The sequence below is a fragment of the Schistocerca nitens genome, chromosome 11 (assembly GCF_023898315.1).
Source record: "Schistocerca nitens isolate TAMUIC-IGC-003100 chromosome 11, iqSchNite1.1, whole genome shotgun sequence".
Taxonomy (NCBI): domain Eukaryota; kingdom Metazoa; phylum Arthropoda; class Insecta; order Orthoptera; family Acrididae; genus Schistocerca; species Schistocerca nitens.
This window is the reverse complement of record NC_064624.1, coordinates 65,782,016-65,807,276: the sequence shown is the minus strand read 5'-3', so window position 1 is coordinate 65,807,276 and position 25,261 is coordinate 65,782,016. Positions and strand designations below refer to the sequence as shown.

The window sequence follows — 25,261 nt, the reverse complement described above, 5'->3', positions numbered from 1 at the left end:
TTCCCTAACAGCCTAACTCAGGAGCTGATGATGATGTCGCTGTTTGGTTTGTGGGGCGCTCAACCGCGCGGTCATCAGCGCCCGTACGAAGTACAAATTTTTATAAAGCCCAATCTAGCGACTGTCACGAATGATGATGATGATGATGATGATGAAATGATGGGTACAACACAGACACCCAGACCCCGGGCAGAGAAAATCCACGACCCAGCTGAGAATCGAACCTGGGACCCCATGATCCAGAGGCAGCAATCCTCGCCACTAGGCCACTAACTGCGAACGCAACTCAGGAGCGTGCGTCACCTACTGAAGCACCAACGGCATTTACACTGCAGCAACGATGTGCTCATTTAGATGCGGTGCAGATGAGGTACATGGCGTACATGTAATTCTCTGCCTGGACAGTGGATGCTATACGCTGTCCAAAAACGTCCAAGGATCAAATTTCGTCAGTGCAAGACACAACACAACTCAAGATTTCTGTTTCCTCACCAGCGCGAAACAGAAATCCGACCCAAGCATTCTTTCGTAAAGATGCATTTCAACGTGTGTCAGACTTCGCAGAAAGGTAAAGATTCATCACTCTACTAAAATGAATAACAACTCTGTTCACAAAGGAACGTCTTCACACCTCCTTGCGTCACAAGCAGAACGTCTCAAAATGTAGTCCCCAGGTTCTCCGCTGTTGCTCTCACCTGTGAAGATTATAGGTTGATCCCCAGAGGGAAGTATCTTCGATCAGTCCCCACAGGAACGTGAGTTCACGCCATATGCCCTCTCTCTCTGGGAACTTGGCGTCTATACCTGCGCTCAGACGACGAATCCCAGCGGCCGTTACAGAAACATTGCCACAACAAGGGCATGAATCTGCTAACCAATCGCCTGTAGCTCATACTCCATTCAAAAGATCTTCTTGAATTTGGTGCTTTTTGATGGGAAGTGTGCCTCGTCACTTCCCATGAGAATATACTTCCCATATCAGCTGATGACTGTTGCCTGTGACCCTGCACATTCCTTCACATAAAAAGTATGTGTTTTCGTATTGTTCCGACCCCAACGCTTTCACCAGGTACAACATTCTGAAATTATTTTTCGGATCACCAGACAGCAACCTCCCACCTGCACCGTCCACTGTACAGGATTTCTGTTGCGTCAGCGTTGTAAACTGCCACCTCCCTAATTTCCCCCCCCCCCCCCCCCGACCCCTCAGGGTAGTAAATATCTGGCTCTGCAGAACACCACTAATCCCCAGCCATCCCTTCCGTAGCCAACAGCAGCTTCTAAGGAACGCATTGTCCACGTCGACCTTTCTGTTAGCACCCAACTCTAATTAACTCCCAGACAAGCAGTACTCCAGCAATTCATCGTATGTGGTGCTAGCTAGCATCAGTGAACGACATGATCAATAACTCGATTGTTCGTCGTAAACAGTGCTGTAATAAACAGAAGAGACAAAGAAACTGGTACACCTGCCTAATATCACGTAGGACCTCCACCATCACGCAAAAGTGCTGCAACCCAACGTGCCCTAGGACTGTGAAGTAGTGCTGGTGGGAACAGACACCATGAATCCTGCAGGGCTGTCCATAAATCCGTAGAAGTACGAGGAGGTGGAGATCTCTACTGAACAGCACGTTGCGAGGCTTCCCAGATACGCTCAAAATGTTCATATCAGGCGAGTTTGGCGGCCAGTGGAAGTGTTTAAACTCAGAAGTGCGTTCCTGGAGCCACAATGTAGCAATTTTGGACGTAAGGGGTGTGGCATTGTCAAACTGGAATTGCCCAAATCCGTCGGAATGCACAATGGACACGAATGGATGCAGGAGATCAGACAGGATGCTTACGTATGTGTCAACTGTCAGAGTCGTGTACAGACGTGTCAGGGGTCCCATATCAGTCCAACTGCACTCGCCATCAAACACTACAGAGGCTCCACCATCTTGAACTGCCCCCCCCTCCCCCTGACATGCAGGGTCCATGGATTCATGAGGTGGCCTCCATACCCATTCACGCCCATCCACCCAAAACAATTTGAAACGATACTCGTCCTACCAGGCAACATGTATCCAGTCACCAAAAATCCAACTTCAGTGTTGACAGGCCCAGGCGGGGCGTAAAGCTCTGTGTCGTGCAGTCATCAAGGGTACACGCGTGGGCCTTCAGCTCTGAAAGCCCATATCAATGATCTTTCGTTGAATGGTTCGCAGGCTGACACTTGTTGATGGCCCAGTACTGAAATTTGCAGCAATCTGCGGAAGAGTCACACTTCTGTCACGTTGAATGATTCTCATTATTCATCGTTGGTGACGTTCTCACCTGATCTTTTTCCGGACGCAGCGATGTCGGAGATTTGATGTTTTACCGTCTTCCTGATATTCACAGTACACTCATCAAATTGTCGTACGGGAAAATTGCCACGTCATCGCTACCTCGGAGATCCTGTGTCCCATCACTCGTGCGCCGACTATGACGTGACGTTCAAGCTCACTAAAATCTTGATATCTTGCCATTATAGTGACAGTAGCCGATCTAACAACCGCGCCAGACACTTGTTCTCTTATATAAGCGTTGCCGACCACATCCTCATATATTATCTGTTACAAGTCCTTGTATTCGAATATGCATGCCTATACCAGTTTCTTTGGTGCTTCAGCGTATGTGACCATAAGTATACTGAATAAAGAAATAATAATTCTGAGAATTGAAGTTCGCAAAAGGCAAAGCATAAGGTGATAGCCACAGCCACCTCATGGAAAAAGGCGTCGATCATGTAAGAAAAAATCCATACAGTAATTACATATGCATATATAACTGTTGCCTAACTACATGTTCTTAAAAGAAATTTGCTTACAACTTTCTATAAAATTGCTTCCACTTACACACAATGCATGCACTTCTGTAAATTACATACACAAGTTTATCAGTATCATGTGAGCAAAGATTGCAGTTTAAATTGTGATTACCAATAAATGATATACTTTCAGACTTTTTTATGAACACATAAAAACATTATATGCAGTTCCTCGTTTAAAATACACTCCTGGAAATTGAAATAAGAACACCGTGAATTCATTGTCCCAGGAAGGGGAAACTTTGTTGACACATTCCTGGGGTCAGATACATCACATGATCACACTGACAGAACCACACGCACATAGACACAGGCAACAGAGCATGCACAATGTCGGCACTAGTACAGTGTATATCCAACTTTCGCAGCAATGCAGGCTGCTATTCTCCCACGGAGACGATCGTAGAGATGCTGGATGTAGTCCTGTGGAACGGCTTGCCATGCCATTTCCACCTGGCGCCTCAGTTGGACCAGCGTTCGTGCTGGACGTGCAGACCGCGTGAGACGACGCTTCATCCAGTCCCAAACATGCTCAATGGGGGACAGATCCGGAGATCTTGCTGGCCAGGGTAGTTGACTTACACCTTCTAGAGCACGTTGGGTGGCACGGGATACATGCGGACGTGCATTGTCCTGTTGGAACAGCAAGTTCCCTTGCCGGTCTAGGAATGGTAGAACGATGGGTTCGATGACGGTTTGGATGTACCGTGCACTATTCAGTGTCCCCTCGACGATCACCAGTGGTGTACGGCCAGTGTAGGAGATCGCTCCCCACACCATGATGCCGGGTGTTGGCCCTGTGTGCCTCGGTCGTATGCAGTCCTGATTGTGGCGCTCCCCTGCACGGCGCCAAACACGCATACGACCATCATTGGCACCAAGGCAGAAGCGACTCTCATCGCTGAAGACGACACGTCTCCATTCGTCCCTCTATTCACGCCTGTCGCGACACCACTGGAGGCGGGCTGCACGATGTTGGGGCGTGAGCGGAAGACGGCCTAACGGTGTGCGGGACCGTAGCCCAGCTTCATGGAGACGGTTGCGAATGGTCCTCGCCGATACCCCAGGAGCAACAGTGTCCCTAATTTGCTGGGAAGTGGCGGTGCGGTCCCCTACGGCACTGCGTAGGATCCTACGGTCTTGGCGTGCATCCGTGCGTCGCTGCGGTCCGGTCCCAGGTCGACGGGCACGTGCACCTTCCGCCGACCACTGGCGACAACATCGATGTACTGTGGAGACCTCACGCCCCACTTGTTGAGCAATTCAGCGGTACGTCCACCCGGCCTCCCGCATGCCCACTATACGCCCTCGCTCAAAGTCCGTCAACTGCACATACGGTTCACGTCCACGCTGTCGCGGTATGCTACCCGTGTTAAAGACTGCGATGGAGCTCCGTATGCCACGGCAAACTGGCTGACACTGACGGCGGCGGTGCACAAATGCTGCGCAGCTAGCGCCATTCGACGGCCAACACCGCGGTTCCTGGTGTGTCCGCTGTGCCGTGCGTGTGATCATTGCTTGTACAGCCCTCTCGCAGTGTCCGGAGCAAGTATGGTGGGTCTGACACACCGGTGTCAATGTGTTCTTTTTTCCATTTCCAGAAGTGTATGTGTACAAGATTTGTCTGAGCTAATAAAGTAATAAATATCAGACCATGTTCAGTGGGATGTCAGGATAATTAATGCCTCACGACGTTCTTTGGTTATGTAGTAATATCCCAGAAAACGTTACTATACGTATATTACAAGTTTTTGAGATTGAGTGATGTCTATAATACATATGTTGTGTGTGTGACGTTTCCAAATGAGTTGTTGTTGTTGTTGTTCTTCCATTTGTTGTACTGAACTATAGTCCTAATCGTAGTAGAAACTTAAATGACAGTAAAAACCTGAAGGGTAAACCTATAACTGTATCAGATATCAAACAACATATAACAAACACATGTGCAATTGGAAATGCTTGTAAAATATTTTTGTGTGAAATATAATTTCGTGTGTTGAGATTATTATGTATGATTGGCTAATAATGAATCATTTGTTTTTTATAATTATAACAGAGAGTGCATACAGTTATCAATAAGAAAAGGTTCATAATCAACAAATCGTTATATATACTTTCTGACCTTTCTCTTTTCTTCTTACTGGACTGCTTTATAAGGATTATTCTGTTCCAGCCCCAGGAAGTGTGAGAGCTGTGAATGTAGTGCCTTTGGTGTCTGGCAGACTGCTGAATGTTACATGGCAGCCTCCGCTGAATTCACAGGACGAGTCACTACTATACAAAGTCACATATCAGGTATCTAAAAAAACTACCAGTTATTTCATGTAACACGAATGAAAATAATGACTGAAAAATTATTATGGCTAGGGTTACACACTACCATTCACCAAATTAATATCACACTGATCTAATAGAACGGGACATTAAACTTTTGTAATGCTGTTCTTTACTCTTATTAAATGGTCACTTTGCCAACAGAGATCTATTCGTGCATTTGTCGCTGCCTCAATAAAATATTTGTGACTTTCCTTTCTTCTGTTGTTAAAGAGAGGAATATAACTCGTTTCGTAATGTTTTGTGCCCCCTCCTCATCGACTGGTCATCCTGAGAAAATTTTCCACTTAAACCTTAACAGAAAACAAATAAAATTTTATTCATGAAGAAATGTGCAATAAATGTGACTGCTTGGATAGAGTTACCTATTTGATTAGAAGGCTGTGAAATAACGGTAGGCGTGAGGTGCTGACGGATTTAAAACAGTGGAGACAGGCCATGCATCATGCTTGAGTGACTCAGTTGGTAGACTTGCCCATGAAAGGCTAAAGTTCTGGGCTTTGAGTATGGTCTGGCACACAGTTTTAAACTGTCAGGAAGTTCCAAATCAGTGCACATTCCACAGAAGAGTGAAAATTCATTCTGTATACTAAAGCGTTGATTTGTGATACTAATAAATTATAAGAAACTCGATTCAGAGGTGCTTCATTAGAGGCTTTCTGTGGTGCACAATGGTATGATGTAGTTCTAAAAAGTATTTAATATGTGTTGAATATAACATTTAATTTGTTTTGTGTCACACAAACATTACTTAAAAGCAGTGTTCAGACTGTGAATGCAGACATTTCGGTTTTAAAAACTGAAGACAAAATTAGTATCGTAACAATACGAGGTTGCAAATGAAAGATGGTACTTATTAAAAAAACCTAACAAATGTAAGACAGCAATAGTAATTAAAAGTGATATAGATAGTTAGTATATCCAAAGCCCACACATATCGGATGCAAACTGAAGGGATATGTCTTTTTCTTTTTTTTTCTTTTTTTGGGTCATCAGTATACTGACAGATTTGATGCGGCCCGCCACGAATTCCTTTCCTGTGCTAACCTCTTCATCTCAGAGTAGCACTTGCAGCCTACGTCCTCAATTATTTGCTTGACGTATTCCAATCTGTGTCTTCCTCTACAGTTTTTGCCCTCTACAGCTCCCTCTAGTACCATGGAAGTCATTCCCTCATGTCTTAGCAGATGTCCTATCATCCTGTGCCTTCTTCTTATCAGTGTTTTCCACATATTCCTTTCCTCTCCGATTCTGCGTAGAACCTCCTCATTCCTTACCTTATCAGTCCACCTAATTTCCAACATTCGTCTATAGCGCCACATCTCAAATGCTTCGATTCTCTTCTGTTCCGGTTTTCCCACAGTCCATGTTTCACTACCATACAATGCTGTACTCCAGACGTACATCCTCAGAAATTTCTTCCTCAAATTAAGACCGGTATTTGATATTAGTAGACTTCTCTTGGCCAGAAATGCCTTTTTTGCCATAGCGAGTCTGCTTTTGATGTCTTCCTTGCTCCGTCCGTCATTGGTTATTTTACTGCCTAGGTAGCAGAATTCTTTACCTTCATTGACTTCGTGACCATCAATCCTGATGTTAAGTTTCTTGCTGTTCTCATTTCTACTACTTCTCATTACCTTCGTCTTTCTCCGATTTACTCTCAAACCATACTATGTACTCATTAGACTGTTCATTCCGTTCAGAAGATCATTTAATTCTTCTTCACTTTCACTCAGGATAGCAATGTCATCAGCGAATCGCGTCATTGATATCCTTTCACCTTGTGTTTTAATTCCACTCCTGAACCTTTCTTTTATTTCCATCATTGCTCCCTCGATGTACAGATTGAAGGGTAGGGGCGAAAGGCTACAGCTTTGTCTTACACCCTTCTTAATATGAGCACTTCGTTCTTGATCGTCCACTCTTATTATTCTCTCTTGGTTGTTGTACATATTGTATATGACCCGTCTCTCCCTATAGCTTACCCCTACTTTTTTCAAAATGTCGAACAGCTTGCACCATTTTATATTGTCGAACGCTTTTTCCTGGTCGACGAATCCTATGAAAATGCCTTGATTTTTCTTTAGCCTTGCTTCCATTATTAGCCGTAACGTCAGAATTGCCTCTCTCGTCCCTTTACTTTTCCTAAAGCCAAACTGATCGTCACCTAGCGCATTCTCAATTTTCTTTTCCATTCTTCTGTATATTATTCTTGTAAGCAGCTTCGATGCATGAGCTGTTAAGCTGATTGTCCGATAATTCTCGCACTTGTCAGCTCTTGCCGTCTTCGGAATTGTGTGGATGATGCTTTTCCGAAAGTCAGATGGTATGTCGCCAGACTCATATATTCTACACACCAACGTGAATAGTCGTTTTGTTGCCACTTCCCCGAATGATTATAGAAATTCTGATGGAATGTTATCTATCCCTTCTACCTTATTTCATCGTAAGTCCTCCAAAGCTCTCTTAAATTCCGATTCTAATACTGGATCCCCTAGCTCTTCTAAATCGACTCCTGTTTCTTCTTCTATCACATCAGACACATCTTCACCCTCATAGAGGCTTTCAATGTATTCTTTCCACCTATCTGCTCTCTCCTCTGCATGTAACAGTGGAATTCCCGTTGCACTCTTAATGTTAGCACCGTTGCTTTTAATGTCACCAAAGGTTGTTTTGACTTTCCTGTATGCTGAGTCTGTCCTTCCGACAATCATATCTTTTTCGATGTCTTCACATTTTTCCTGCAGCCATTTCGTCTTAACTTCCCTGCGCTTCCTATTTATTTCATTCCTCAGCGACTTGTATTTCTGTATTCCTGATTTTCCCGGAACATGTTTGTACTTCCTCCTTTCATCAATCAACTGAAGTATTTCTTCTGTTACCCATGGTTTCAACGCAGCTACCTTCTTTGTACCTATGTTTTCCTTCCAAACTTCTGTGATGGCCCTTTTTAGAGATGTCCATTCCTCTTCAACTGGGCTGCCTACTGCGCTATTCCTTATTGCTGTATCTATAGCGTTAGAGAACTTCAAACGTATCTCGTCATTCCTTAGTACTTCCGTATCCCACTTCTTTGCGTATTGATTCTTCCTGACTAATGTCGTGAACTTCAGCCTACTCTTCATCACTACTATATTGTGATCTGAGTCTGTATCTGCTCCTGGGTACACCTTACAATCCAGTATCTGATTTCGGAATCTCTGTCTGACCATGATGTAATCTAATTGAAATCTTCCCGTATCTCCCGGCCTTTTCCAAGTATACCTCCTCCTCTTGTGATTCTTGAACAGGGTATTCGCTACTACTAGCTGAAACTTGTTACAGAACTCAATTAGTCTTTCTCCTCTTTCATTCCTTGTCCCAAGCCCATATTCTCCTGTAACCTTTTCTTCTACTCCTTCCCCTACAACTGCATTCCAGTCGCCCATGAATATTAGATTTTAGTCCCCCTTTACATACTGCATTACCCTTTCAATATCCTCATACAGTTTCTGTATCTGTTCATCTTCAGCTTGTGACGTCGGCATGTATACCTGAACTATCGTTGTCGGTGTTGGTCTGCTGTCCATTCTGATTAGAACAACCCGGTCACTGAACTGTTCACAGTAACACACCCTCTGCCCTACCTTCCTATTCATAAAGAATCCTACACGTGTTATACCATTTGCTGCTGCTGTTGATATTAACCGATACTCATCTGACCAGAGATCCTTTTCTTCCTTCCACTTCACTTCACTGACCCCTACTGTATCTAGATTGAGCCTTTGCATTTCCCTTTTCAGATTTTCTAGTTTCCCTACCACGTTCTAGCTTCTGACATTCCACGCCCCGACTCGTAGAACATTATGCTTTCGTTGATTATTCAATCTTTTTCTCATGGTAACCTCCCCCTTGGCAGTCCCCTCCCGGAGATCCGAATGGGGGACTATTCCGGAATCTTTTGCCAATGGAGAGATCATCATGATACTTCTTCAATTACGGGCCACATGTCCTGTGGATACACGTTACATGTCTTTAATGCAGTAGTTTCCATTGCCTTCTGCATCCTCATGTCGTTGATCATTGCTGATTCTACCGCCTTTAGGGGCAAATTCCCACCCCTGGGACAAGAGAGTGCCTTGAACCTCTATCCACTCCTCCGCCCTCTTTGACAAGGCCGTTGGCAGAATGAGGCTGACTTCTTATGCCGGAAGTCTTCGGCCGCCAATGCTTTTTTTTTATCAAAATTTAAGCAGTGGCAGGGATCGAACACGGGACTGAAGACGTTTTGATTATGAATCAAAGACGCTACCCCTAGACCACGGGTCACTGATTCTATTAATGCCTGGAATGATTATGTATTTATTAGACACAGCAAGCCTGAAATCAAAGAATGCTCACACTATGAAGCTTCTTGATAAACGGGGAGTTACTGACATTAAGACGAACATGTATATGCCTCAGCATTAAGGATGACATCATTTTTCTGAATTTTTGAGATGATGATGCATTCTAGAATCGTATCGGACCTTAGCAACAATAATATGACTATGTGAATCACATACTATCCTAGATAAATTGATGATTCATAGGCTTAATGTAGACCGGTGATGGCAAAGAAAGTGTTTCTGAAGAAATTTGTTATCATCGAGTATAGATTGTCAGGAAGTCTCTTCTGAAAGTATTTGTGTGGAATGTAGCCATGCATGGAAGTGAAACATGGACGATAAACAGTTTAGACTAGAAGAGAATAGAAGCTTCCAAATTGTGGTGCTACAGAAGAATGATGAAGATTAGATGGGTGGATCACATAACTAATGAGGAGTTACTGAATAGAATTCGGGAGAAGAGAAATTCATGGCACAACTTGACTAGAAGAAGGGGTCGGTTGGTAGGACATATTCTGAGGCACAAAGGGATCAGCAGTTTGATACTGGAGTGAAGCATGGAGGGTAAAAATCGTACAGGAGGACCGAGAGATGAACACACTAAGTAAATTCAGAAGGATGCAGGTGGCAGTAGGTACTGGGAGATGGAGAAGCTTGCACATGATAGAGCAGCATGGAAAGATGCATCAGACCGGTCTTTGGTCTGAAGACCACAACAACAGCAACATAGGCTTAATGATATAGCCAGCCAATGCTAATGTCATATCTAACAAAGACAAAGCAGAAGTTTGTACTTAGTAATTCAACCAATATAATTTGGGGACATATTTCTGACTAGGTAGAAATCACGTATGAGGTTCCCCAAGGTTCAGTCTTTGGTCCATAACTGTTATACAAATATGTAAACGATCTTCCTCCTCAAGAATGAAATTTCACTCCACAATGGTGTGTGGGCTGATATGAAACTTCCTGGAAGGTTAAAACTGTATACCAGACTGAGACTGTCTTTCACAGACAGGTCAGAGCACTTACCTGCAAAAGGCAAAGGTCTCGAATTTGAGTCTTGGTTTGGCACGCAGTTTTAATCTACCAGGAAGTTTCAGATCTTCTATCTAATGTACAATAAGCAGAATTGGTTCTTTCTGTAGATGACACTAGTAGTTTGATAAATCCAAGAATACAAACAGAAATGGAAGAAATGTTTAAGCAGGTTCAAGAAAATATCATCTACTGGTTTCCTGTGAATGGTCTCACCCTCAGTTTTAAAGGGAAGACATATTCCGTTTTGCAGGTCTGAGGTTACAATACCAAAGATAAGAGTAACACATGGGAGGATATAATAAACAAGGTGGTAATTTCAATATTCTTAGGTGTCAATATTGATGAGAATTCAAATTGGGAAAAGCACATTTTGGAAATACTAAAACAACTTAGATCAGCCATATTTGCACCTGGAATTATTGTAAATCCTGTGGAGACACATATCAGTAAACTGACAACTTCTGTGTATTTTCGGAAAAACGTGCTTTAAGAACAATATGTAGTACTGATTCTCGAATGTCTTGTAGACATCTGTTTAAGGAGTAGGGCATTCTGACTGCTACTTCAAGGTATATTTATTCCCTCATGACTTCTGGTGTAAATAATTCACTACAATTCAAAAGGAACAATGTTGATCATAATTAAAACACCAGATGAAAAAAGACATTACTCCTCATTAAGGATGTCTTTAGGACAATAAGGGGTGTGTAATGTTGCAACAAAAATTTTTATCACTTACCTAGTGATATAAAATATCTGATAGACAGCAAAATAAAATTGAAAACGAACTGAGAAAGTTTCTCCTTGACAACTCTTTCTATTCTGTTGAAGAATTTCTATTGCTGTAATGTGAGTAGGAATTACTGACTCATATCCATATACCTTTTTTTTTGTAAAAAACAAATAACTTAATAATGTTCGTAATGTAACCACATATACAAATTAATTTGTGATGTGAATGTAACCCCAAATGATTTGTTCCACATCATTACTGTCTATCATGCAAAATGATCCACAGAACACGTAACTGACTAACTAACTAATTAACTTGAAAGGGCGAAGCCCAAATTATTGAGGCAGCATGATCAGCAATACATACCCATGACGTGAATTAGGATTTTTGGCTGAAGCGGTGAATTATCCAGTCTTTACCTAAATGGGAATGGAATGAGTTCAAGAATTTGGAAAGGTCTCACAGCACTTTTGTTTTCATGTAAAATGGGTCTTACTAATTCGAGAAATTTTGAATGTGCCTTCAAGTACTGACTGAACATTCCATATGAAGTAAGGTCGACCATAAGTCAACGAAATTAATGTTTGTTGGATATGACTGTGACACTTTTATTCAGGATCCATTTATCTGAGACATTGTTGTCTCTTATAAAAAATAGTTCACAAAAGAACTCAAGGTCAATCCCAACTCACTGAAGTTAAGATTTTAATGAGACAAACAAGGAGCAAATTACTACATACTTAAGGAAACCAGTTGTCTGGTGAGTCTCTCCATGATGTTCCGGAACATCGCACTGAACATTCTGATTATGTCACTCGAAATATATTCTCCTCACTGAAACTAAATTGATGAAGCACTAGCATGCCTGTCAGGTATTAAGGCTATGAACTGGTTCTTGTGCAATACAGTAAAAATGCAAGCTTTATTGTGGTAGGAGAAGTTGTTGACATTTCCACCTCAAATGCCTCAAAAAATGTCATAACACAATGCGTAATGAAGTAGGAAATCTAAGAGTTTCATTAAGTGTGCAGTGAATGTAAAATGTGTGTCTGGATGTTGCATCAAAACCTAGACAGTCATTACAAACTCCACCTAGCTTAAAGATCTTTCGAGCTGGAGGACAATCTGGACAGTTTAGTAACTTCCAATCCTGTGGCATGTAATAAAAAACTTGGAATAGTTCTTTGGCTAGCAGTCACAAATAAATCGAAAACGAGAATTTCTGATTTTAAGACGTTTTTATACGTTTACCTGCAGATAGTAATTTACATGAATCAACCTAATAGATTCATGAACAGTAAAAATAGAATTTGCAATCTGAAGAACAGTTCATATGGCATAAGACAAGCTCCAAAACTGTGAAATGGGAAAGTCTCAAATTTTTTGATGACATTGTGAAATTTAAATACTTATGCTGATGATCGTTGTATCTATTACCATGAAGCCTTTTGTTTGTTGATAGTTTATTAGTTATTGAGAGATTGTCAGTCAGTACCACTGAAGTTTTGAACAAGTTGAAGCAAAAATTTGAAATAACATTTAACAGCACATTTCAGTCATATCTGCGAATAGAAATTAAAATAATGTCATAGAAAGGTTTTGTAATCAATTTAAATATACGAATATAAGACTAAGAGTCAGAGGTCAACATTTTAACACCAATATAGAACACTGAATGGTGACAGATAAAGAAAATGTTGTTTATGAAGAGCCATCAAAATCCAATAAACCATATCAAAGAGCTATAGGCAGTCTGTGGTGCCTCCCAATAATATCTCATCTGAATATCAGTTTTGCTGTTCAATAGCTTAATACGTTGAATACTCATAATAAATCCATGTTGATTCACTGGAAAACTTTTTAGTAGTAATATTAACTAAAAAGTTTGTTATAATCTGTAATGGAGCTTCACACAGCTAGCCCCTGCTGATTCTAAATGGAGGAAGTAAAAAGTCTGGCATATTATCTGATGGAGGATCAACACAGCTTGACTAGGCATATTTGGATTATCAAAGTGAAAATCCTGTCTGATGCAATAGAGAGTCTGAAGACTCAGGATAATGTGATCCTGATAATAAACAAAATAATAAATTAATGATGATTAACTGAAACCCTCAGCTGCCGACAGGTGTTGTTGATTTACCTCGATGTGGACAGCTGAAAATGTGTGCCCCAACTGGGACTCGAGCACGGCATCTCCTGCTTACATGGCAGATGCTCTAACCATCTGAGCCACCGAGGACACAGATGAATAGCGCGACTGCAGGGACATCCCCAGTAAATATACGAACTGAATACCAATGGATTTCACACCATGCAATGGGGACGCACTACCTGGTATGCATAAAAGCAAAGCCTTGTTAAAAGTTTGACAGCTGAAGCAAAATGTTGAGTCGCTGCCTCATTGATCAGTGATGTATGTTGTAGATTATGTCTTCAAGAAGACTTCGAATTTAAAGCTTGAATCAAACAGGCTGTCACGTAAATGTTGAATACAGAGTAACTCGTAAGACATATTCTACAGATTAAATCCAATATAGAACATTGTATGGTGACAAGAGGCCAGAAGCATAGAGAATTCGCAGGAAAGTTCATTTAGTGACACATTGAAAATACTGTCAAATTAAGAGATGTTAGAAACTCCCATCAGCTTGCTGATATGGCTACTGTTTAGGCCTGGGACTTATAAACTAATTGGGGAAGTAGAAAGAAAAATATTTAAAGAGAAATGTTGAGAGTCAATTATTCATCTTTACTCTTTTTTTTCTGTGTATTGTGCGTAATGTTTGCAAGTTTATTCTTGGTCTCCTCATGGGACTGCAGTAAATAATTTTAGATTGTCAGTCTGGTTAAGTATGTTGCATGGAAGAGTTATCAAGTTTCGTTCTTCGATAAAATTGTGCAAATAGTTACTTGTTACTAAAGTAATCAAATCATGAGAAACAATGCAAGTGATCTTTCTTGGGAACATCAGAATTTGCATCTGTTTGTGGGCTCATCATGTTAAAGTGCATTACTTAGAAAGTGAACTTGCCGAGAAAGTCTCAATTCAATAACAGAAATAAGAATTTGAAGGCAATATATGATACACAAGGAATGTGAAAATGATGTTTCCATTTGTAACTAGAATTCTGTGTACTTGAAACACTTCGTTTGCCAGCAGCCCACAGTGCAGTAAAAGAATCAGAAGATTGTCAGCATTTACCCCCAGCCCACAATGTAGAATAGACATAGAAAGAAACTCAGCATTTCCAGCTAGCACACACTGCATAAATTGTATACGAAACGTTATATAAAATTCATAGGCTTATATGAGAGAAGACATGAGGTTCCACAATAATAAAGAAAGTTCCACCTTTTATGATTGATTTTGCTTCCTGGTCAGATATATGCCAGAAGAGAATGCCATAAAGGAGTTATCACAGATAACCAATGTACTGCATCAGTTATACAATAATGTTAATATGAACTTCCATCAAGAAAGAGAGATAAACATTTTTTATCTATGTAAACAGAGTGTGTAGTTGATCGCTAGTAAGCTTGCAAATTTTGAGCAGTTATTTAGAAATGACTCGAGTCATATAAATGCCATATGCATTAGTAAACAATTAGTAAAATCAGTGCAAATTAGCTACCTGAGTAAACCAACCTACACATTAGCTGTGTGTTATTGCACAGAAAGTCATAAAGGTGAAAATAATGCCGAATTTACAAAAAAACTATGTATTATATAGAAAATGCGGTCAGTTATGATATTTAAATCAAGAAAAAGATTGCGATTTAGCTGCTATCAAAATTTTAGACTTCAAAACAATTATTCCTTGCGTTCCCCAAGTAGCAACGTTAAAAAATTTGTGAAATGTCTTGAAATACTGTTAACATTAAAAAATGTGCTGTGGCTACGTTAATTGATGATATTAAAACAAAAGGAAAGTTACAGAATCTCTACTGCTTCACTGATCTTACTAATTTTGAAAGCAACAGTAACATTTCTCACAATATGGGAAAACTGTTCCAAAACAACTTTAGACAAGATGCTTACAAACAGTCTTTTGCAGTCCATAGATCCTGTGTATGCAGAATACAGTGACCAATTATGCCCAAGGAATGTACCTTCAAACGTTTCCATTTAAAATACAACAAGAAATATATAAAAATCGTAAAAATTTCAGCGAAAATATAAGAACCTCGAGCCATTTACAATCAGTACAAAGTGGGGAGCATATAATGTAGATGATAGTGGCTACATACTGAGACCTCTCTTAAATAAATTCTGGCGTTATTTCCATATTACTCTCCTTCTTACTCAGAAGCACATCAGATCAAATGAATCTAAAAGGAAGTCACAGATAAGAACAGAAATTAACATTTCGTATGGAAATGTTTAACCTTACCATGTTCCCAGAGAAGTACATTAAGAAATTTGTCAAAAATACACAAAACGTATATCACACAATTCTAATGAATCGTCAATGACAGCTACGAAACAGCATCTTCAAATAAAGTGAATGTAATATGGTATGCGATAAGTTACTATGTGAGTACTGTAGAGTAATTACAGCCGGCCAGTGTGGCCGAGCGGTTCTAGGCGCTTCAGTCTGGAACTGCGTGTCCGCTACGGTCGCAGGTTCGAATCCTGCCTCAGGCATGGATGTGTGTGTGATGTCCTTAGGTTAGTTAGGTTTAAGTAGTTCTAAGGTCTAGCGGACTGATGACCTCAGCTGTTAAGTCCCATTGTGCTCAGAGCCATTTGAAGTAACTTCTACAAAATATCAGCAACACCTCAGACAGTACACAAAGTATAATAAAATCTCCCTTAGCCTCCATATTCTATAAAAAAACAATGATAGTGAAATTACATTAAGCACAATGAGTCCAAGCAACAGATCATCATCTGAAATTGATGAAATGGTTGAGTTTTCCGTAAAGAACCACTCTAATATTATATGTTAAATTAATCTCTAATGACAGGTACATTTTCTTCCTGTAAGTAGCAAGAATTATTGCACTAAGAGAAATGTGAAAAAGAATGCTCAAAGTTGAAGACCTATATCATTCGTTAAACACAGTTTGGTACACTTCATTGAAGATTATTCAATCGAGTATTGACTGCTATTTTGGAGAAAAATCCAATTATATCAGATCCTCTCCGTGGGTTCAGGAAGAATAAATATACACATATTACCATACAGGGTGAACATTACTAAAACCGACAGACTGTAGGGACGGATTTCCGACTGGAAATGGAGTTAAAAATATCCTATGAACATGTGTCCAGAAATGGACAGTGTTCATGAAATGACAACAGATCGTCCCGAACCACAGTACAGAGATGCATCGTATCCTTGTCACAAGAATGTTCAAAGTGGCCTTCATGGGACTGCCTGTGACAGGGGTGTTAATGGTTGTCATGCAGTACACACTGTGGCTTACATCATGTTGGTGGACCACTTCCCTGGAGCTTCTACTAGGAATCATCTCAATATGCTGTAGAAGCCAGTGCTCCAAATCTGGTGTCTGAAAGGACCCATTAACACACAAACATTCGAAAAGGGCCTTAAATGTTGTGTAATGTGGTGGATGTCTGTGAGGGTACTTGTTTTGGTGTAGCTGTGCTGCCTCTAGGCCGTTTCCATCTGTTGGCCGTAGACAAACTCGATCTCGCCTTGTTGCCGACATGAATACCGGACCGGTCTGCTCCTTTCATTACGCTGCGTCAATCACACAGTCTGCAACACAAAAGGAACACATGGCACGAGGTCAGAGGAACTGCCATTTGTCAGCGCCATCTACGATGGCAATGGTGCCTTTCTGGACACATGTAAAAGGACTTTTCTCCTCTTTTTCCAGTCAGGAATCCGTCCCTACAGTTTGTCGGCTTTATTAACGTTCACCCTGTATATGAACCCATACAGTATCCGACAGATGTTACTAACACTAAAGGAAAACTGTTGGGATTTTACTAAATTTATTAAATGCATTCGGTGCCACTGATCACAAAATGTTGTGAATGAACCTACTGTACTATGTCATCAGATACAGCCCTCTGTGCCAAGTCAAGTCACATATTAAAAACAGGAGGCAAAAAATAGGAACTAAATACCTCAAAGAAGAGAATGTTGCAAGCTTCTAATCTAAATATGGAGATATTTCATAAGGTGTACCATAAGTTTCAATGTAGGACCCACCCTCGTTTTGTTTACATAAATGTCTTACTATTGAACATCCAATGTTCATCATTACTTTTGTCTCTTCTTCCGCTGTTTCTTCCTGCTCAGTTTATCAGAAGTACCAATTTTCTTAAACGAAAAGCTCCAAAAACCGGTATACTGTTGGTAGATGGAAGAAGTATCTTCCATTGTGGCGAACCCGACCATGAGCTTCAAGAGGCTAGAAGTGAAGGTACAGTCGAGCTGGGTAGAATTAACCTGATAATCAATATATAAACTGTGATTTAAGAACTAGGATAACTGTTCATATAGTATAATTTGGGCTATTGATTGATGCAAGAAGGTGACTCTGATCTGTCTGAATTGAATCCATGAGGTGGTTTTGGTAGAAGGACAAAATTATCAGGACAGTCACCAACTTCCAAACATGCAGTTTGCTAGGAGTCACACAAAGTCTGAAGTCAGAGGCTGCAGTCTGTCATTGTTCCTGTTACGTGAAGTGAGATGCCATAGACTATGTGCCCATGACAGGCTCAGCAAAAAGCATAACAGCAAAGACCACATACAACTGCAACATGAAAGGTGATGGTTAATGTAATACTTTTATAAAATCTCTTGTCTTGCAGTAGTCACCAGATATTGCTTACATCAGATATTGTTTTCAGCATTCCACCTGTCTCTTCTCTCCGTGTTGCCTTCTGCTCAATTTTCTAGAAATAACTACATTTTCTTCCATCGAAACCATTATCACCTCACATAAAATTAAATTAACGTTTCTTCTCTGTTTCTGAGGTTCATCCGCCAAGTAATGCCTAATTTGATCAATCAAAATGTTACTACTGCTAGATTCAAGCTACTCATCTCATGACTGTCACTGAACATGTACAATAACGCTATTCATCATCTGATGCCATACTCAACTACTGCCACCGAATGTACCATACTGTTGTTCCAAATTGATACTGTGTACCACAAAATTCTTCATGCAATTTCTGAGTTTTGTTCTATGACATTTATCATTGTGATGAAGAAGATATTACGCTATCAAGGACAGATCAAAACAAAACTCACAGTAGCAGTGTTCTTGTTATTAGTATGTGAAATATATTCTTTGTAGACATGTAAACTATACAATAATATACTAGAGTATTATTCTAAATAAAGGTGTAGCGATTTAGATTTTAATAGCTGCCTCTGTTTTGTTAATGTGTCCCTTCACTTATTCTCTGAATGTAGTATTGTATGTTGGCTTCTATGAAATATGAAGAACGAAACAAGAACAAACCTGATTAATTGTACCTATCTAACGGATGTGGATAGTTTCATATGGATACAACAGTTTCTATGTCGATTTAAGGTTTACATCATCTGCCAGTACCAGGCAAGTGTTTTCTCCCGCTGTTATTGTTAAAGTCTGGAAATTTTCTCAACCCTGCTTATGTTAAGAGGCGTCACTCACATCTATGGTCTCAAGGTTCACTGCAGCAGTCACTCATCTCAAACTACAACGTTTTTACATAAACTGAGGTTCAAAACTAGCTATGACACATTGTACCTCTGTTGAAAATAAAGTGTGTAATGTTCAAAATTAATGGAGCTGTAAGGAACATAATATTTGTTTAGTATGTATAAACAAGCTTTTACTGTACAATTTGGTGCATAACAAGATTTCATTCACCGTTTTCAGTGTGTGTATCTACTGGCATGTGAAGACATTGACTGCTCCACATCATCTGGAGTTGTTGACGTATCAATAACTTCAGCTGTACTTGATCGCCTGCAGCCACATGCTCTTTACCAAATAGAAATAACTTCATTGTCCCCTGCTGGTCCCACATCGTGGAGTTATGCGATCAATGCTTCAACAGCACATGCAGGTATGAAGAGGTTTGAATTTTAGGTATAGTTAATGGTGTCATAAATAAAGTCAGAGATCAAATGTAATATCTTTTTAATGGAAAATTTCTAAATTTTGTATTTCCTAAATAACATTTCTCAGACCATACAGAATTAGTGTTTTATTTTATTATATTAGACAGTTGTAATGCATATTTACATATTTACATATTTACTTATAACAAGTGTGACAGGGGAAACCTTTCAATGTTACGATATACAGCATGTAACGGGTATAACTACAGATATTTGATATTTTTGGTATGTGATACCTTAATATGGTCACACATGAGTGTGTTGATTGTTTTTTCTCTGTGTCGAACAGTCGTCCCACAAACACGTAACAAACTCTAGGACCCAACGCTTTCTGCATGATCGCAGCTGCACTATGAAGTGGACTACTCCTGTCACTATAGACTATCCGTTTAGCGTCCAACTGTCCAGGCTTGAACGCCTGACCTGTTGTCTAGGGAAGAATGAGCATTAATGGATTGCTCTTGCCACATATAGTTGGAGCTACTACCCAAACACAAAACAGACGACGTGTAATAGCTATAACGATTAGTATGCCAGTGACGAAAATACTGATGTAACGTGGCTTAGCGCACTGTCCTCAGTCATCAATACAAATATATGCCCATATACCTGCCACACAATGTATGGTCTACAAGCTTTGTGATTAATCAGGGGAACAGAAAAAGGAATATGAAAAATCGAAGTGGACAGACTCATTGTTGTCCACAGACGCTGGAATGGGGCTAGGAGGGAGGAAATGGAGATACTTGCATTCATGGAAGATGGAACACAATGCAGAAGTCTCATGTATTTGTAGTAATTACTGCAATTCTAGAAAGCCACAGGTTTAGACTGTTCTGATATTACGTTGTTGAAAGTGATCGGAAATCGTGCAGTCATAGCAACTGCTGTGTGGTTTAAATTCTTTGTTTGTCATGCTGTTTCCAGTAAATTGTTTCATTCCCATTGTTTCAAGGGTGGTTTAGGTACCACCCTGTAGTGAAGAAAGAAGCGAATTTTTGAACACCACTAGTAAAGTGCATTTTGCAATATTATATCCTCCGCATCCCCAAACACACCCCTATCCAACTGTTGAACACCTTGGAGCAAAATCATCGACAGCGCTTTCCTTCCTCACCAGTACAATACGTACGTGACTCTTGTATAACTGACTGATATATGTCACAAGCAGGACATTTCACCCCACGTCAAAATGCAAATGTCAGTCAGCTTCGAAATACACCTTTATTCTGTGCACAGACCAGACTGTGGACGATTGTAGCAGAAGCGAAACACGTGGCATGTTTATGCAGTAGATTAGTTTGGTTTTACTTCTACAGTGTACCCCAGTTCATTGGTCAGAAATGTCGTTTCCTGCACTAGAAGAGACACGAAACAGCATGAAATTTTGGCCAGATCATAGAAAGGGTCATCTCAAGGCTTTTACAGTTTTTTGAACTCGATAGTGGTGCAACATCACTCAACACGCAGAGATAAAATTTTAAAAAATTCTTCAACACTAAGTCAATATAAGAGGATTATATATTTTCTTATTATTCAGTTTTCTACTATTTTTTGGACTTTCTCTTGAGTTTATTATTTCTAGCTTTGAGTTACACTGAAAAGCCGAAGACACTGATACAGCTGCCTTATGTCGGGTAGAACACCCATCAGCGCGCAGAAGTGCCGCAACACGACTAGACTAATGTCTGAAGTAGCGCCAGAGGGAACTGACACCATGAATCCTACAGGGCTGTCCAAAAATCCGTAACAGTACGAGGGGTGGAGATCTCTTCTGAACAGCACGTTGCAAGGCAGCCCAGATATGCCCAATAATGATCTAATCTGGGGTGTTTGCTGGAAAGCGGAAGTGTTTAAACTCCTAATAGTATTCCTAGTGCCACGCTGTAGCAATTCTGGACGAGTGGGGTGTCGTATTATACTGCTGGAATTGCCGAAGTCCGTCGGATTGCACAATGGACATGAATGGATGCGGATGACCGGACAGGATGCTTACATACGTGTCACCTGTCAGGGTCGTATCTAGACGTATCAGGAGTCCCATATCACTCCAACTTCACATGCCCCACATCATTACAGATCCTCTACCGGATTCAAAGTCCCCTGCTGACATGCCGGGTCCATGGATTCATGCGGTTGTCTACATACCCGTATTTGAAACAAGACTCGTCCGATCTGGCAACATGTTTCCAGTCATCAACAGTCCAACGTCGGTGTTGACAGGCACAGGCGAGGCGAAATGATTTGTGTCGTGCAGACATCAAGGGTATACAAGTGGGACTTCGGTTCCGATAGCTCATATCGATGATGTTTCGTCGTATGGTTCACATGCTGACATTTGTTGATGGTCCAGCATTGAAATCTGCAACAAATTGTGGAAGGGTTGCACTTTGTCACGTGGGATGATTCTCTTCTGTCGTCGTTGCAGGATCTATTTCCGGCCGCAGCGATTTAGGAGATTTGATGTGTTATCGGATTCCTGATATTCACGGTACACTCGTGAAATGGTCGTACAGGAAAATTCCCCACTTCACCGCTACCTCGGAGACGCTGTGTCCCATCACTCGAGCGTCGACTATAACGCCATGTTCAGTCACTTAAATCCTGATAACCACCCATTGCAGGAGCAGTAACCGATCTGACAACAGCGCCAGACACTTGTTGGCTTATATAGGCGTTGCCGACCGCAGTGCCGTATTCTGCCTGTTTACACGTCTCTATATTTGAATACACATGCCTGTACCAGTTTCTTTGGCGCTTCAGTGTATCTGCAGTCAGCTATCGCTGATTATACGATGTCTGCTGACAACATTTTATAAGCTATCATAATTGCTCATGCTGGGCGTAATATTCGAATCGTTCGTTTTTTCGTTTATTCATCGTGGTCCATAAATCAAATGAAGAAGGAGTCTGTTGAGTAATGTGCGTCAAGGTGTACGTGTCAGGGTGGCAGGGACAAGACTATAGTGCCCTGAAAATGTTCTTGAGTTCAATAATCAGAGCTCCACTCACAGTATACGTGAAGTGTCGGTGTGAAGTAGTTCTTGAATTAACGTTGTGCGTTACAGAACTCTCTGTCATAGTCTTGCTCCAGATACCGTGGAATGAAGACACTAAAGTGGGGGGTCAGTGATGCTGTTATTGCTTTTAATGATGGCATCATTGGTAGGATGAAAGTGGTACAGCATATGGGAATTAATCCTGGAGCAAACTGCATCAGAGAACTTGAACGGATGGATAAGGTTCGCATTGATAAAGCAGAATATGCAGCACAGTTCGCCACTGAGGAGTCCATAAAGAAGAACGGAAGAAGAAACTTAGAAAAAGATCAAGAGAATGATAAACAGTATTCTGCATGGTGCTTCTGAGTGACTAAAAATAAATAGATAAAGCATATATTAAGTGAGACAGTCTTTTGAAACTTTCTAAGCCATTCCTGAAGATTTACATTTTGTGTTGCATTTTTCCCTAAATCTTAGAAACCATATCGAGTAGAATATTCAAATTTTGAGGGAGTAATAGCAGATATATCCTGAGTCTACTGAACTAAAAGAAGAACATAATGTTATGTATAATTAAAATTATTTAGGTTAACAAACAAAAAAGTCCACAAAATTTTAACCGTGTAATAAAAATTGTACTTCCGAAAGCAATGGCTGAAAAGCAATTGTTGTAGTTGCGTAGACTCAGAACATACAGTTTAATGTCCTGTAAAAGTTTCACGTCAATGGCTACAGAGGTTCCTGAAGTACAGGGAAGCCAAGTCACTAAATTTAATATTGTCGGGAAAGGACGTTCCTACTGCCCTTAAATAATGCGGAAATCATTAAGAATATTTATTAAAGGAAACTGAATGTATTCTGCAGTAAGAATACTTGTCACTTTAAAATGACAAATATACGGGGTGTTTGTGTAAGAGAACAATATGAGGTAGAGAATCTGCGGTCAGAGAAGCCAGCTTAAGGAGCTAAAACCACATTACTGTGAATTTTTTTATTTACATTTGTCACAGTTAATTGGAGATACCATCATTGACACAATGAACATATCATTTGTCTTGTGTGCAGAAACTGATGGCCGTCAACCTCAATTCAAGCATGACATCGGCGAACAAGTTTCTGACGCACACTGACAAATATCCCTGGGGTGTTTCGAATCACATCTACAAATTCTGGAACTAATTCCACCCCTGTTTTCACTGGGGTCTCATCCCAATAGGAAACAATCAGCGGTATTCAGGTCAGGTGACCTCGCCGGCCATGGAATACGACCTCCTGCACTGAGATGGTTGCGGACATCCACACTGAAGTGAGGCGGTACGCCGTCATGTTGTGTCCGCATCCTCCCACGGACCACCAACCGTACGTTCTCCAACCACTCAGGTGGAACTCTGCACGAACCTGTACAGGTTGCCATTCATGGGACCAGATAAAAGATATAGAGGCTCGTCCTCCTTGTTTTCTTGCAGGAAATAAAGAACATACATGTAAATAAACAGTACAGTACGTGTAAACGTGTACGCATGTTGGTTGAAATTAATCTGGAAAACAGTAATGGTTGACAAAGCGGTAGACAAGTCTACTTCCACATCTCCTTAAGCTGCCTTCTCCGATCCCAGGTTACCTATCTCAAATTGTTCAGTAGAGGATCCTCAGTGTCCTGTTAAATTGTTGCACGCTCTCCTAGCAACACCCTGTAGCCTATTGTTTACCTAACATTGGAAGATTAAAAAGAGTTTTTCCTCAGTGTAACATAAAAAAATCACATTTACAGTGCTACGTTTTACCTAAGCTTTTTTCCACTTAAGAGCGAAAGAACGTTCTCTAAGTTGCCCCAAATTACTGAAAAAATTTTCACAGAAAAGATGATTACTTTTGGTGGGTTTACTGCACACATAATTTTTTCTGAAATGTTTTCTTTCAGGTCACAGGTGATGAAAGGTTTGCTACCGCATTTATTTGTTAAAATTTTCCTGAGATAGGTTTCGTTGAAAGTGAATACACTTAAGGGGACCTGGACGCGAACGAGGTGCATTTCTTTATCCCGTTCTCAGTGCACATTACTCTTGGTCTACAACGCGGAAGAAGTTGTGTTTTTTTTTTTTCGAAAAATGAATGAAGTTAACTCAAGCTGTAAAGGGGAACTTATTGAAATATCTGTTATAGTTTAAGAATTACAGTATTTGGCCTAACACATCCTTTTATAATACACGTTCCCACTCTGGTACCATTTTTTGGTCCATCATCAGTCTAATAGCATTCAAACTGTGGCGGGCTGCTGTCCACATTCATAGGAACACATTATGCCTCTCGTTTTGTAGTCTGGAGTGTATCTGAGGAATTATAAAAACCCTTATTATATCACATTACTATTTTGTCAAAAAGATACCGCTAAAATTATATACAGAGTGACAAACATTCTGCGATATATTAGGCATAATTCAAAGGTAATATCCAAGTCTTTACTTGAGAGAAATTTGGTGAACATGCATAAAATCACTATGAAGTTATATGTACCTAATGTTCTGAAAATGTAGTTACGAGGAAATGAGAAAAGAATGTTCACTACGGTTTTGACTCATCGTATGCCTATTTCAGAACATTCCAGAAGCATAATCTTGCTCGCCAGCTGCTTATTTATCCTCTGTAGACTTCTTCAGGAGCCTTTTGCTTACTCTGGACTCCTTAGTGGTGGCTTCCACAGTCCTTTCAGCTGCAACTACTCACTGGCGATCTATGGTAGTCAGAGCAGCTATTGGATTATTTCCCAGCTGGATGCGTAATTTGTCCACTACTTTTGTCCTGCTGATTACACCATCATTGAAACAGATGAC

General features: G+C 40.6%; 1 protein-coding gene across 2 annotated transcripts in view; it reads left to right on the top strand.

The window, feature by feature from the left end:
- The window catches only part of LOC126212942 (uncharacterized), a 485,086-nt gene that overhangs the window by 358,853 nt on the left and 100,972 nt on the right, over positions 1–25,261 (top strand). For both annotated transcript variants that reach the window (XM_049940460.1, XM_049940459.1), the window contains exons 18-19: positions 5,025–5,146; positions 19,184–19,373. In XM_049940460.1, coding sequence (XP_049796417.1) covers positions 5,025–5,146; positions 19,184–19,373 — 312 coding nt within the window. The remainder of the gene's footprint in view (positions 1–5,024; positions 5,147–19,183; positions 19,374–25,261) is intronic.